We start from the raw sequence: 13207 nt of genomic DNA, 5'->3' as shown, positions 1-13207 counted from the left end.
CTAACAAATTAAATGACAATACTTAATGTGTACAGTATGAATGTGTTTATATATATGTCAGTATGTAAGCTCTAGAATTGTTCTGGTGGTTTATTCTAACCCTAAATAGTTTACAGACTTTTTCCAAAGGATGTATTACTTTTCAGTTTTGGAAAGGTATGTCTTCCCAGTGATTGCAGAGGATGAACTAAATACTTTCTAGGACAGCGGCATTTATTTCTTGGATGTGCACTCATTTTGTGTCTTTCTTTAAAAAACAATTAGTGATACTTAGATCTTTTTGGATGACTACGATGCTAGTGGTAGAAGAGGAATATCTGATTTTAATAGCAGCAACGCTCTCTGCAGCCTTGTATGAAATAGTGACATTTAACATGACACAAATTATGTTCTTCTTTTTACACATACCAACTAACTTGCCACTAAATATTGTAATAAAGAAATCTATAATAATGATTACTCAGCCTTTGGAAAAGACTGTACAACACTCCGTTTTTATCTTGCTTAGATTTGTCCGAGTCATTAAGTTACCATAAACTGTTGGGGTGCATCTTGTTTACGTATCTTTTTTAGGAAAATACATTGACTACTAGAGTTTCCGCTTCTAAGACTTTAAAAGTGAAACAATTGTAGAAGTACTGTGTGCATGATTGTTACATTCACTTAGCTGGAACAACAACAAATATGTTTGTCATTTATACCCTTCTCGTCACCTACACCCTCCTCCATACGCAGACACACACTATTGCTAGGTTCTTACGAACTAGCAACACCGCTGACATTTCAGGTGCACGCATTGAAGTAGTATGTACCTGTCATGAAAGAAAACTCTTAGTGTTTGAAAAGAAATCCTGTATAGACATTGTTAGTGGCTTTAAGCAAGGCTATGGCCTTGGTTTTGCCCAGGACGCTGGAAATGTATTAAATTCAGACTGTGTTTTTATAAAGTAACACATCAGCAAGGTATCGGACAGTAATTCATTTGGCAGAGATGTTCTTAATTTTGCATTCTGTGCAATCTGAGAAAAAAATGACAGCATTGTCTCCCTGCACTACTTCAGTGGCTAACCCCAAATTGCCGTTGGGTTCTTCCTGATCTCCCATTGTAGGGAAGTGTTTCTGTGGATCGCAGTGTAACACCCCCAAGTAAAAGGATAAATTCATAGAGGAGTGTTCTCTTGGTGTGGAATTTCACAGGCATGTATTTCAGTCTTTGCGTAACTAACCGAAACTTCTCCTGTGTCTGAAATTTCAGAAAGGGAAAATGTTTTAACCATCCATTTAAAGTTTAAATGCAACTGTTGTTTCAATATGTTGATAATTTCATCAATAAGGAAAGAAAAGCAACATCTGTAGTCAGAGTCTTTGGCGGCAATTTTGAAAACAAGAAAATAATTATCTCTTAAGAGGTAACAACACTCTTTCAGTGCTCACGATTTTAACATAAACATCTCCTGGTCATTTTACACAGCTAACAGTTTCTGAATAGTTTCACACATTGGCTGAAGGAAAAAGTATAAATTCCTGCATTTAAACTTCCTTTCAGCAAATCAGATTTGCTTCTCCTGATAAAACTATCTGATCTTACATATTGAGCAAAGTTAAGGGCCTGTGAATATGCCAGAAAGTTTGGTTGCTAAATATCCAGTAAGGTAAGAGTTTTACTGCTTTGCTGGTAATACTAGGGGATACTCTGTATTTTTTTTGCTGAGGTGTTACGAGAGACAGAACTAATGCCTACATAAATGCAAATGCGTTTCAGTTTTAATCTAATACCTCACAATACCCTATGGTGGAAGAACACATGTATTTTCATGAAGTTGGAAGGCAAAAAACCACTGAACTGAAAGGTTTCTTTTCACTTGCAGCATTTAGACATTGCTTGACAGTATCACATTCTTATGTCTAGATCACCCACAGGAGTTAAGTGTGAATGGTAAAGATAAGGCCAACTGTAAGACTTTACAGTATCAATTATGTGCAAAATGATGTTGTTTTCATAGCTGGGTTCTGGTGATACAGTGAAAAAAAACTTCGACAATTTAGTTGTATAGATCATAGTTGTAAGAATGTTACTGACAAATATGTAAAAGTATGGTAGATAAGAGGAGAGGGAAATCTGACATATTGTCAGGAGCCTGGCACTGTGCGGAAGGAGCTTTGAGTCTGTGCTTTGATATTAACTTGTTTTTGTGTTCTAGAGCAAGATATGTAGGAGCTCTGCAGTTTTTCCAACTCTGACTTGCTCACAGTAAAACTCCTTTTTAACGAAAGATACTGATTTCTTTTATATTATTTGATGAGGAAGTCCCTATGTGATCAATAGATGACCCAAGTGTATCGGTACTTGTATCTGACAAAATTAAACAGTTGGGATATTATTAGTGAATTTACCTTTCTGGAAGTTGGTGCTTCCATCAATGAAAAAGGGAGGAGGATGGAGGGAGTGGGCAGCTCAAACTGTGACAAATAATGTGAATTATCATTCTTAGCTGCATGTCTGCAAAAAAGGAGGCTGGATCCTTGCTAACAAGGTAAACAAACTGTATTTCAAGTGTTGTATTTTCAATCCATAATATTGTTTTCCCCAATGTAAGATTAATTTCCTGGAAATAGTTACGGAAACAGGACCTGGCAGCGACCAGCTGATAGTCATTTCTAAAATCTGAAAGTCTAAACAGTTTCAAATTATACTGTAGCCTTTATGACCTTTATTCAGAAGGTTACAATAAGGAAAAACAGCAGGTGTGTTTCATTAATAGCACATTGCTGTTCGTGTCAGCGGAAGAAAATGGCAATGGCGAAACATGTAATAAAACGACATCACAAAACTAAGTGGCTGTGTGGCACGTTACTAGGAGCCTAAACAGGTCAAACTGAAAGGTTGAAGTTTGTCATTCTGTTGTGCAGAACAAAAGGAGGACAAGAAACATGTTGAAATGGAAGAAAGTGGAGGACAGAATGTATTGACAGGAAATTTGAAGAAAAGAAAATCACGATTTATTGTGTTACCAGAAATGCTGGCTGGAATTACTCGAGATACGTTACTCTTTGATACACCATGGTCCAAATGTGGATACCTGAACCAAGCAGCATTTCCCCTAATCTGGTTCTGAAAGATTTACTCAGAATCTAACTGTACACTTTAGGTACCTGACTTCCAGTTTGAGAATGTATGTAGAGAAACCAGATCACTCTAGCTTTACTGTTGCACTAGTGGTAACCGTTTGTAATGAAGGATGTTGATGTAGGCTTGTTTTCCATACTCACTCCTGCCTTCTCACATGTAGTGAATATGCATATATATGTATATGTTCATGTGTTCAATTTAGAAACCTGTTTCATTTTTCCAATATTTCAGTATTTCATTTAACTCATTCTTTTTTTCCCTTTCTTTTCCTTTTTGATGTTAAATCATCTATTCTGTTGCAGATGCTCTTCTCCATGTCTTGATCATGACAACAGCAGGTGAACTTCTGCATAATTTCTTTCTTTAATACATTGCACTTCTCACCCACCCTATTTATCCTCCTCTCTTACCTCACTTCAGGATGCTTTAGTGTTTTGATATAGTGCATGTTAGCCAAGAAAAAAATAAATCTACTCTGACTAGCAGTAATAGCTAGACATGGCCCTATTTCTCTTCTTATACAGTAAGTGCCCACTTTCTCCCATCTGCTGTGTCCTCTGTAAGAAAAGAATACTGGACACATAGTAAGTCCACTGCAAAAAAATCCTAACAAAGCTCCTCATACATTCCTAGATTGTTTTAACCATTGATTGAATTAACAACATTTTCTCTGTTGGTGGCATGGTTTAATACTATTAAAAGGAAGGGACACCCTCCACCTCAAATAATCCACCATAAACCACTGTAGATAGGTTTAGTTTCAACTGTTATATTACAAAGTGGGCCTTTTATCTCACTTGTCTGTATAAAGAATATTGCAGAGACACTCCCTACGCCATATTTTCCAAATTGTGCCACCGTATCGGAACTAGTAGAATAACAGCACAGAGCCAGCATATTTAATTTTTCATGCCACATGCATTTTTTTGTGTGACCTCGGTTGACCAGTGGTTGAATCACTAGTACATTGCATTCCGCACAGAACACCTGAAGCGGTGCCTTCCCAAAGGAGATTATCATGACTTGGCAAACCGCGTGTTTATTGGCACAATACTTCTTCATCTCCTTTAACGTAACCGTAGAAAGTTGAAAATCTTCTTAAATATTCAGCTGTGCAAAATTATTAAATAGCTAAATAAAAACCCAAACTACAAACCCGTATTTTTAGGTCACGTCACTCAATCTGTCTGTAGTTGACTAATGCAGTGAAGAGAATGTTACCATAAGTTAATACTCTAGTGGTTTCCTGAGTAGGATCATGTTTTTTGTCCTCCTGGAATGCGTATTTTGCCTTGTTTATGTATGGCATAGCTGCAGCCTGGTGGAAAGCACACTGAGGTAGCTGAATGACTTGCTGTTGAGCTGGGTCAAGGCCTTTTGTCTTAATTGCAAACTCTCTATCAGTTTTCCTTCTCCAGCTGAACACTTTACAATGGCTGAAGCACCTTGATTGTTTGTTTCTGCTGCTTCACACTGCGACTAACACTGAATGCTGCTATCTCCTTGTTTCCCAGTTTCTTTTAAAAATTCAGACAATGTACACAGAAAAGTTCTTAAATGTGTCTACAATGGATGTGCTCTAGTCAAGAGCTTTTTATTGTTTCCTGCTACCTGATGAGAGCATGTGTGCCTGCCTAGCTAGTTCGAAAGAAGAGTCATAGCTGAATTGACCGTATGAAAGTGGTGGTGTATTGATTTTGCTTATTCTGGTTTTGTGTGATGAGAGAACTGTTGCCTGCTCTAGAAAGACACTTCACGATGCTAGGTTTGCATGGCTTTTCAAATGATTCTGCAGAATGAGAAGTGCGTTTGAGTGCCCAGAGGCTTGCATTCGCAGCCACCTGAAACGGTGACTCTACCACAAAGCTATTTATGTAACAGTGCTTCTTCACAAATCACACAATAAGTATCTTCTTTCACCCCCCTGTGTTGACACATCCATTTTTTATTTTATTTGTTCATCCTGCTATTATCTTTCAAATAAACATAGAGAATAAATGCAAGTCAATTTCATATGAATAAAATCAGCAAAGGGAATAACTCGGGCTCAGATCTGAAATACAAGTATTTCATGAAAATACAACGCAACTTTTTGTCCTTCTGTGGTGGATAAATCCACCATAAAAAGTCTGTGTTCTGTTTGAGTGGAGCCATTAGAAAACCCATTGCTGTTTGCTCTGCTGTCTGTAGAAGGCATGGAAACAGCCTGAAAGATTTAGGAGCCATTTATATATATGTCCTCAACCAGAAGGATGCTGTAGCCAATGGTATTTGATATAGTTACCTTTCATATAGCAAGTATATACTTTTTAATTGCTCTAAAATTAAAGAGGATGAAACGGCCTCTCTAATTTATGAGTAAGTATTGCTAAATTAGAGGAGAATGGATGATGCTTGATCTAACTGCTAACATGTGTTTAACACAAGCATGTATAGACTCCCCTGCAGTCTATAACTTATTCCTAGAAAAGATTTGCTTTTGTTCTTTTTCTTTTTTAAAAAAAATAAATCCCGATTTCCCCTTCATTCTCTTTAAAAGACAGAAGGCAATAATTTCCCCAAGCCTAATTTGTTTCATTGATTTGGCTATTATATTGGACTTCCACCTTGCTAAATCTCAGGAAAGCTCAGTATCAATCCAATTTGCAAGAGTGTGGGGGTCACATGTTTGTGTCATGCATCATTTCTAACGGAACCTTTACAACCGGCAGAAAATGAAACTTACTCAAAGGCTGTCTTAGTACTGAGAAAGATTGTCTCGTTGCTCTAGTCACCCTTGACATACCAATTTTGACTTTGCTGCTATAACCCATAATCTGCTTTGATTTTTGAATCATCACCTAATTGAAATTTAAGTTCTTGCCATGGGTTGCCAAGATAAACTGAAGTCAGCGCTAAGGAAGGATGCTTCCCTTATATATAGTTATTATAGGAAGGACATTTAAAACATGTTCTGAAATAGACTGTTGCTGAGGGAAAGTACAGGCAATTTTGATGCATTGCTTGATCAGTCTGTTCACTTATTTTGGCCACCTTTGTTTTAAATGGCTCACAAGAATGTTTCCTACTTATCAGCTGTCCAAAAGTCTTCTCCTATTTATATAGTTTTCCCTCTCCTCAGTTTTACCTCATTTCTCCTAACCATAGTTAGTCCCTGCTAAGGTTTTCCTTCCCCTCTTATGCCATTTTTAACTCCTTCTGAAAATTGTAGCTATTATATCTACATAGAGTTCCTGTAAGTTATTTTGGTTTTTCACATTTTCTTTGATTTTTAACATTATAATAAATTACCATAGAAGCACGTAAGGAATATTATCAGCCTAATTTTTTTAGGATGCCTCCTTTCTTCTCCTCTTCTAGTGATAACCTGTAAGAGCTTTCCGATTCCCTTTAATCCCTTTTATTAACTTTTTTTTTCTTTTCTCTTGAACTCTCCACAGCCATTTGTGTTTCTCTTGAACGAGCCCTCTCCTCTTCATTCTCTGTACCTAGATGCAACCATCTATGTAGTGCTTGTAGTAGTGCTTCCTGCAATTGGAACACGGAGTAAGCTCCGAGTTTCCCGCTTAGCCCAAAGTCACTTTTTGCACCACGCAGTCAGCAGGAGCAGAGGGTGCCCAGTGCCCTTGGCAGACGGAGGGTGTTAGGAGGTTTTCAGTCAGAGCAGGGAAGGCCGATGCAAAGATTGCACGGGTACCTCTCAGGGATGGTAAAGCAGAGCACTCTCTCTCTGCATGCAAGAAGAGAAGCACCCTTGCACCTAAGCTTCAGGGAGAATATACGATGTTAGGGTTATTCATGTGCTAGTATTACGTATTATTTTCTTTTTGACTATGGGAATTTGGAATGAAAAGGTACCACTACCCAGAGTGATGCCTTAATCCGCCAATTATTCCTGTTAGTTTTGTTTGTTCATTTGAGTACTGTCTCTTCCTATCTCGGTCTTGTTGCTTAACAACATCTGGTAAAAGAAACAGGGAGAGGAAAAAGTCATGTGTGTGTGCGTGGGCAACAAAATAATTAATTTGCATTTTATGTTTCATTTATATTAGTCACCCAATTTTTTTCACTTTCCTAAATGCACATTTCAGAAAGCGTGTATTATGTCATGCATTAGTTTTGTATGAATTACTTGTATATTGATATACACAGTCCTTCAGAAGGACAAAGCTTTTCCAGCCCTGGAACAGTAATGTCACCATCCAGATGCCTTATTATGTAGCAAATAGGCAGAGAAAGAGGCTGCTATGATTCAGAAAATGCTTTGTTATGAATTATTTGCTTGACTCTATTGCATATCCAAAATTATGTGAAATGTGCTGATTTAAGAAAAAAAAAGTGATGAAAAGGAATTGGATTAAATAAGTGGATGAAAAAATGAATGTGGCAAAAGGTTGGGAAATAAACAGGTGGTACGGTGAAAAAGAACGTATTTGTACATTCTGTGTCAGCTCTACAAATCCTGCATCAGTGTACTATCCTTTCAGACTTTTACACCACAACCCTGGAGCTGAGGAATTTTCCCCTTCAGTTTCTTTCTTTTGCACTATAGTTCTAGTTCTCCAAAATTTGTTTTCTGGAACTTTCAAGGTAGTATATAGCTGGTTTTGTGAACAGTCTCCTCCATATTTAGCATGATAATTGATACTAACCTTTCTATGCTGACCTCACACTGTTCTCTGTTTGCCTGAATTTGCTGTCCAGCAGTGGAAGGGTACCTGCAGTCTCTTAGGTGGTTTCAGGCTCATCCAGAAGTCACAGAACCCTTCAGGAATCTCCCACTTCATCTGAGGGTCTGTCTCAGTGATACGGCACAAATCTATTTTTTGGTGTACATGGGGATGAACAGTCCTGTTTGCCAGATTGCGTCTCATTATTTAGTAAATACATTAGATCTTTATGATAGAAACAGCTGTCTTTACAGTGAATAATAATAACATCCTACTGATTTTATCCTAACCATTGTTCTCTTTGTGTCCACCTTCCAACGATACCTACCTTTGCCTGTTTTTCCACTCTTTGAGCAATAGTTGGTTTCAGTGATAGATGACTGATAGACCTTGTGATAGACTCACTGCCAGACCTTGCTCCGACCCACCAGGTGCATTCAGTAAACAGAAACTGAAGGCAAGAGTTGCAGCTTTCAGGCCTGAACACACGCAGCTATCCCTTTCCATCTCGAGTGCTCACTAGAGACCAATTCCATACTCCATTTCCAACCGATCTGTGTTAGATCCCAAGTTTTGCAGGCGTGGGAACACAATGCTACAACTGTCTGTGTGAGGTGAGATATCAGTTTGGTACAGATGGTCAAAATCAAAGACTACTCCTGCCTCTTCAGCTTTTATATTGGTTCTACGCCACAAGCTAGTTATCTTAATTGTGTAACGTGTGCTTTATGAGAAGGCACTACTATTTCAGCACTCTGCTTATCTTTTAGTTAGTCTGAAAGGAATTGCTATACGGGGAAAGAGCACCATAATAAAAGCAACAAACCCGTTATTGGGGTCAGAAGGGAGATTATTTGATTGGGACCCTTACCTTTTGTGTGTATGCATTCTTCTAGCAGTTAATGGTGGTTTTGGCAATGCTGAGACACATGGGGAGATAAGCTAAGGAGGACATAAGACAGATGACGTAGCCCTAATATTTCAGTGATGGACAGCAAAAGAAGGTGATCTCATTGTTAAAGTATACAATCTTGAGTATTACATCAATAATGAAAATAATTAAATCCTAAAAATTGTATTCGTGAGAGCTTACACAATGAAAAATGCGAATGCTAATTTAATTCAGTAAGTGCACTCATTAGCTTCTGGTGATTGTGGGGGCAGGATTTCTGTTGCTCACAGCATTAGCGTCAAAATGTGAAACTCTTCTTCCAGCACTCGGTGTTATTAACTACCTCTAGCGCACCCATTATAATAGAGACTTGGACCGATTCTCTGAAACGTAACTCCGAACCACTTTGATAACACTGCTTCACACAGTTAAAGGAAAATTGTAGTGCAAGCCATAGAGCATTATTGCAACAATCGAGCATTCAGCATCTCTTAAGCTCTTCTTTCATCTGTGCTTTAAAATGTATAAAGTATGTATTTATGAAGGAAGCTCCCATTTTTCTCCATTAATTCCCAGAGAATCAAAGCTGTAAAATGTTTTCATTTTGTTTTTTTCCCCCTTGTTAAAACCACAGAAACACCAACCTCTAAGGAATGAGCTAATGGTTGTACTACCCAGCCTTTTACACTAAACAAAACCTAGAGGTATATGAATGGCAGTAGAATAGGAGACTGCATGTGTGAGAAAGACTGGCATCCGTGGTGCATGGTGTGCTTCTGACTGGCGCTTGTGGCTCCTTCCCATCATCCATTTTTCTGACTTGCACGGTGTGTTGAGTGTTGTGTTTTTACAGCATGTGGAATTACTTGTAGCTGGGTGGACAATGAATGGATGCAATGTTTGTTGCACAGAACGGTCAAGGGGACAGTGGAAAAACACCTGTATTTGTTACTCATGTTATAAGGGCTTTTCTCTATTGCAGGTCCTTCAGTAGCATTTCTGCGACTCCCCATGTGATGATTCTATTTTAGTGGCTAGAAGTAGGCCTGATACCGTTCTGTCTCATCTCCTCTTATTTTCACTTCCAGCAACCTGACATTCCCATCCCACATCAGGCATGATCCTAAGTCATAAACCAGTAAAAAAACCTGAAGTAGTTCTACACCTTTCCCAAGAATGTCCCCAATCTTTGTAACAAATCTGTCAAAATCTACCTGTTGGTTATATATGGAACTATAAAAAGTTCAGCATAAAAGAAATTCCATGAAATGTTTTTCTCCCTTTTAAAGAAAAATAAGTAGGATAATTTACCTTGTTTCAGAAGAGGGCTCCCTGTAGATGGCTTTCTGCATCTGTAAGTTTTCCACTGGGACATTGTATTGCTGTGCAAAGTAACACAGAAAAAAGAAAATTCCGTAAATAAACCTCTTATACAGGGACTGTAGCTATTGTCATCTCACCAAAATCCAAAATTTGTCTTCAAACAATAGTGACATGTTGGGTTTTTTATATAAATAGGCGCTAGCTCCACTGATATACTACAAATTGTATCCTTGCACTCCAGAACGAAATTTGATTTTTTTTTTTAATCCAAACCCATTTTTGGTTAGAAATTATAGTTTCTCAAATAACTAGAAAATTATACAGATAACCTAAAAAAACCCCAACAGCCCCTCCAATCAGAATTGGCTTTATATTCCTAAGTCATAAATAATTTTCTTCAGTAAGATGTATTTGCTTGTGAAGTATTTAAAGAGTGCCAGCCTTACCATATAGATGCTTACCATATATAGGTACAGAGTTGTGATATTTGCACTTGAGTTTGTCTCTAATAAGATACATACACGTGTACTTACATTTATTAGTGACTACTGGTATTTTCACCACCAGCAGCACTGTAAAATAAGACTTTCTGTGAGGAACTCTTAGATAGCAGTTGTCAGTTTAATTAATAAACGATCTTAGCATGATTTGGTGTTTCACATGGGAGAAAGGCTTTTTCTAATTGTACATCTTGAGAAAGAGCTATATTTACATACATAGTTTGTTCTGTATGTAGAAGATAACCAAAGGAAGTTCGATATGTTTTGTATCTAATTTTTTTCCCCTGATTTTTCAGCTTCCTAGTTAGTTTCATGGTGGATGCTCGTGGGGGTGCCATGAGAGGCTGCAGACATAACGGACTGCGAATCATTATTCCTCCGCGGAAGTGCACTGCTCCGACACGAGTGACTTGCCGGTTGGTGAAACGCCACAGACTGGCCACCATGCCTCCTATGGTGGAAGGCGAGGGCCTGGCCAGCCGCCTGATTGAAGTTGGACCTTCTGGTGCTCAGTTTCTTGGGTAAGGGGTGCCGTATGGCCGAAAGGAAAACGTTCAGTCTACCTTCCTCTGTTTGCAAGTTGCACTGAAATGGTTCCTTTTTCAAGACTTGAACAGGGAAAGATGTTTGTAACATATGGTAACAGACTGGTCACGTGGAATACGAATCAGTTGTTGGTTAACAATTCACAAAGCTTTTATGCCTTTCCCTTTGAAAACGGATATTTTAACCAGTAGCGCTAAGGTTAGTGTGCTTCCTTGGATATAATTATTACTCAGTGTTGTGATATTATAGTGGGAAAAGACCTCTTTGCAGCCAGAAAAGGCAGTTCATACTGTATTTAAATAATTTACATGTAAGGCATGAATAGCACAGCACTGATGGAAAGCCCAAATGTAAACCTGCTACATGTACAACACAAGTTACAGCTGCTTCATAGAGACTTGTGTTGTGTCATCAGTAATTTGGACTATCTGGGAAGCACAGTGCCTTTGATTTTTCTGGGGTTGAAATCGCTCGATTAAGCAATAGGACAACCCTGGATTTTTTTGGTCATTTCTTTTGTCCTATGCTGCAAAACCCTTTAGAAAGATCAGATTTGTGTCTGCTGCTGAGCTTGTTTGAGCAATTTTCAGCTGAAAGCAGCAGTTATCCACACTTTTTTTAATTTGTTTTACCAACTGTACCCCCTTATCAACTGTGGCATCCAAAAGTGGATGATTGAAGGAACCCCTTCTATTATAAGAAATAGCTTCATTCAGAAACTGTAAAAAAAGTGACTCTGCTAAACAGCAATAGTTTAAATCCATTTCAAAACAAACCAGTTGCTTTAAAATCCTATTGCAACAGGCAGTCATCAGAGCCACTATGTTCGTTAGTGCTTTCTCTAAAGGATTGAGCTCAGGGAGAGAAAAAAGTTGACTGCTAGTTTTTAACTGCCCACTGCTTTGGCAAGGAGGGTGAAAGGAGAACATACCCGAGACACGGTTTGGCTACTTCCCTGTTGCTCTAATCTGGTAAAAAAGCGAAAGCAGTTGTGAAGCACTGCGAATGTGATGCTAAGAGCAAGCCAACCATTCCTTTTGACAGACAGGATACCTCTTGATATCACAAGTCACAGCAAACAAGCTGGCTAATCAGATGCTTTGTACCATTTATTCTTTTCACATCTTGGTGACTTTTAAAGAGAGGCAGAAAGAAATCTAAAAAGCAGAAGTACTGTGCTGTCACATTCAGTCTTCCCATTATCTTTGTCACACACAAATTGATCTTAAGTATGTCTCCCATTTTCTTTTTAATGGTTTCTCTATCTAATGAGACTGTGACACCTGAAAGGCCAGGATATTTTTATTCATGCTCAGATCTTTGTGCCCTTCCTGCAAATGTTTTTCTAGGTGTTGCACTGGCAGTGAAATCAGAAAATTACTGTACTCTGGGCAGAGATGCATTCTAAGGTCCAAATCCTGTTCACTGCCAAAACTCCCATTGTCTTCCCATAAGCAAGAAAAGATCCTCAATTAAGGAAACTGATTTTGCTGATTTGGATCACCAAATTGTCATCGCTAGGGCGGAACCTTATTCAGTGTACAGCCTAATTCCACTCTGTGGACCAGACAGTGGCACTGGCGTTCTGGCACGAAAAATACATAAAGTTTATTTATGTTCTTTCTTTCACTGCTGCTTTGGATGTACTCAGTAAACTTCATCTGCCTACGGCTCCTCCCCCACTTAATGAGGGAGAAAGCTTGGTCAGCCGAATCCTTCAGCTGGGGCCTCCTGGGACCAAATTCCTTGGGTAGGAGAGACTTGAAACAAATTGATGGATGCTGACCTCCCCATTCTTCTCCTCCTTCTGCAATATGATTTTTTTATGTCATTATGCCCATGATATTGTCCCTTTCTATCATTTGAAATTTTGTATACCTAACCCTTAGTGGACCATTTTTCAACCCTTGTGGTATGTGGTTTTGTTTTGGTGGTATGTTTGTATCTTTTTCTTAAAGTACTGTGGCCTTCATTTTTGTTTTGGCATGAAATCTTCCTAGTTATGTGCTTGATGTCTGTAGCAAAGCAACCTGGATTGGGACACAAAGAAAAACAAAAAGGAATCTACTGTAAATTTTAAGATGTTTTTTTCTATCAAGGACTGATTAAACAGTAAGTTATCTGTTGGATACCACCAGTATAATAG

General features: G+C 38.4%; 1 protein-coding gene across 1 annotated transcript in view; it reads left to right on the top strand.

The window, feature by feature from the left end:
• LOC104167822 (ankyrin-2-like) overlaps positions 1 to 13207 on the top strand; it is a gene marked incomplete at both ends in the record, with an annotated part of 62731 nt that overhangs the window by 31202 nt on the left and 18322 nt on the right. Inside the window, 3 exons of the mRNA XM_009708200.1 lie at positions 3433 to 3468; positions 10812 to 11036; positions 12713 to 12811. Coding sequence (XP_009706502.1) covers positions 3433 to 3468; positions 10812 to 11036; positions 12713 to 12811 — 360 coding nt within the window. The remainder of the gene's footprint in view (positions 1 to 3432; positions 3469 to 10811; positions 11037 to 12712; positions 12812 to 13207) is intronic.

This window comes from Cariama cristata, unplaced genomic scaffold, assembly GCF_000690535.1.
Source record: "Cariama cristata isolate BGI_N322 unplaced genomic scaffold, ASM69053v1 scaffold2879, whole genome shotgun sequence".
Taxonomy (NCBI): domain Eukaryota; kingdom Metazoa; phylum Chordata; class Aves; order Cariamiformes; family Cariamidae; genus Cariama; species Cariama cristata.
This window is presented reverse-complemented; position numbering and strand designations above follow the sequence as displayed.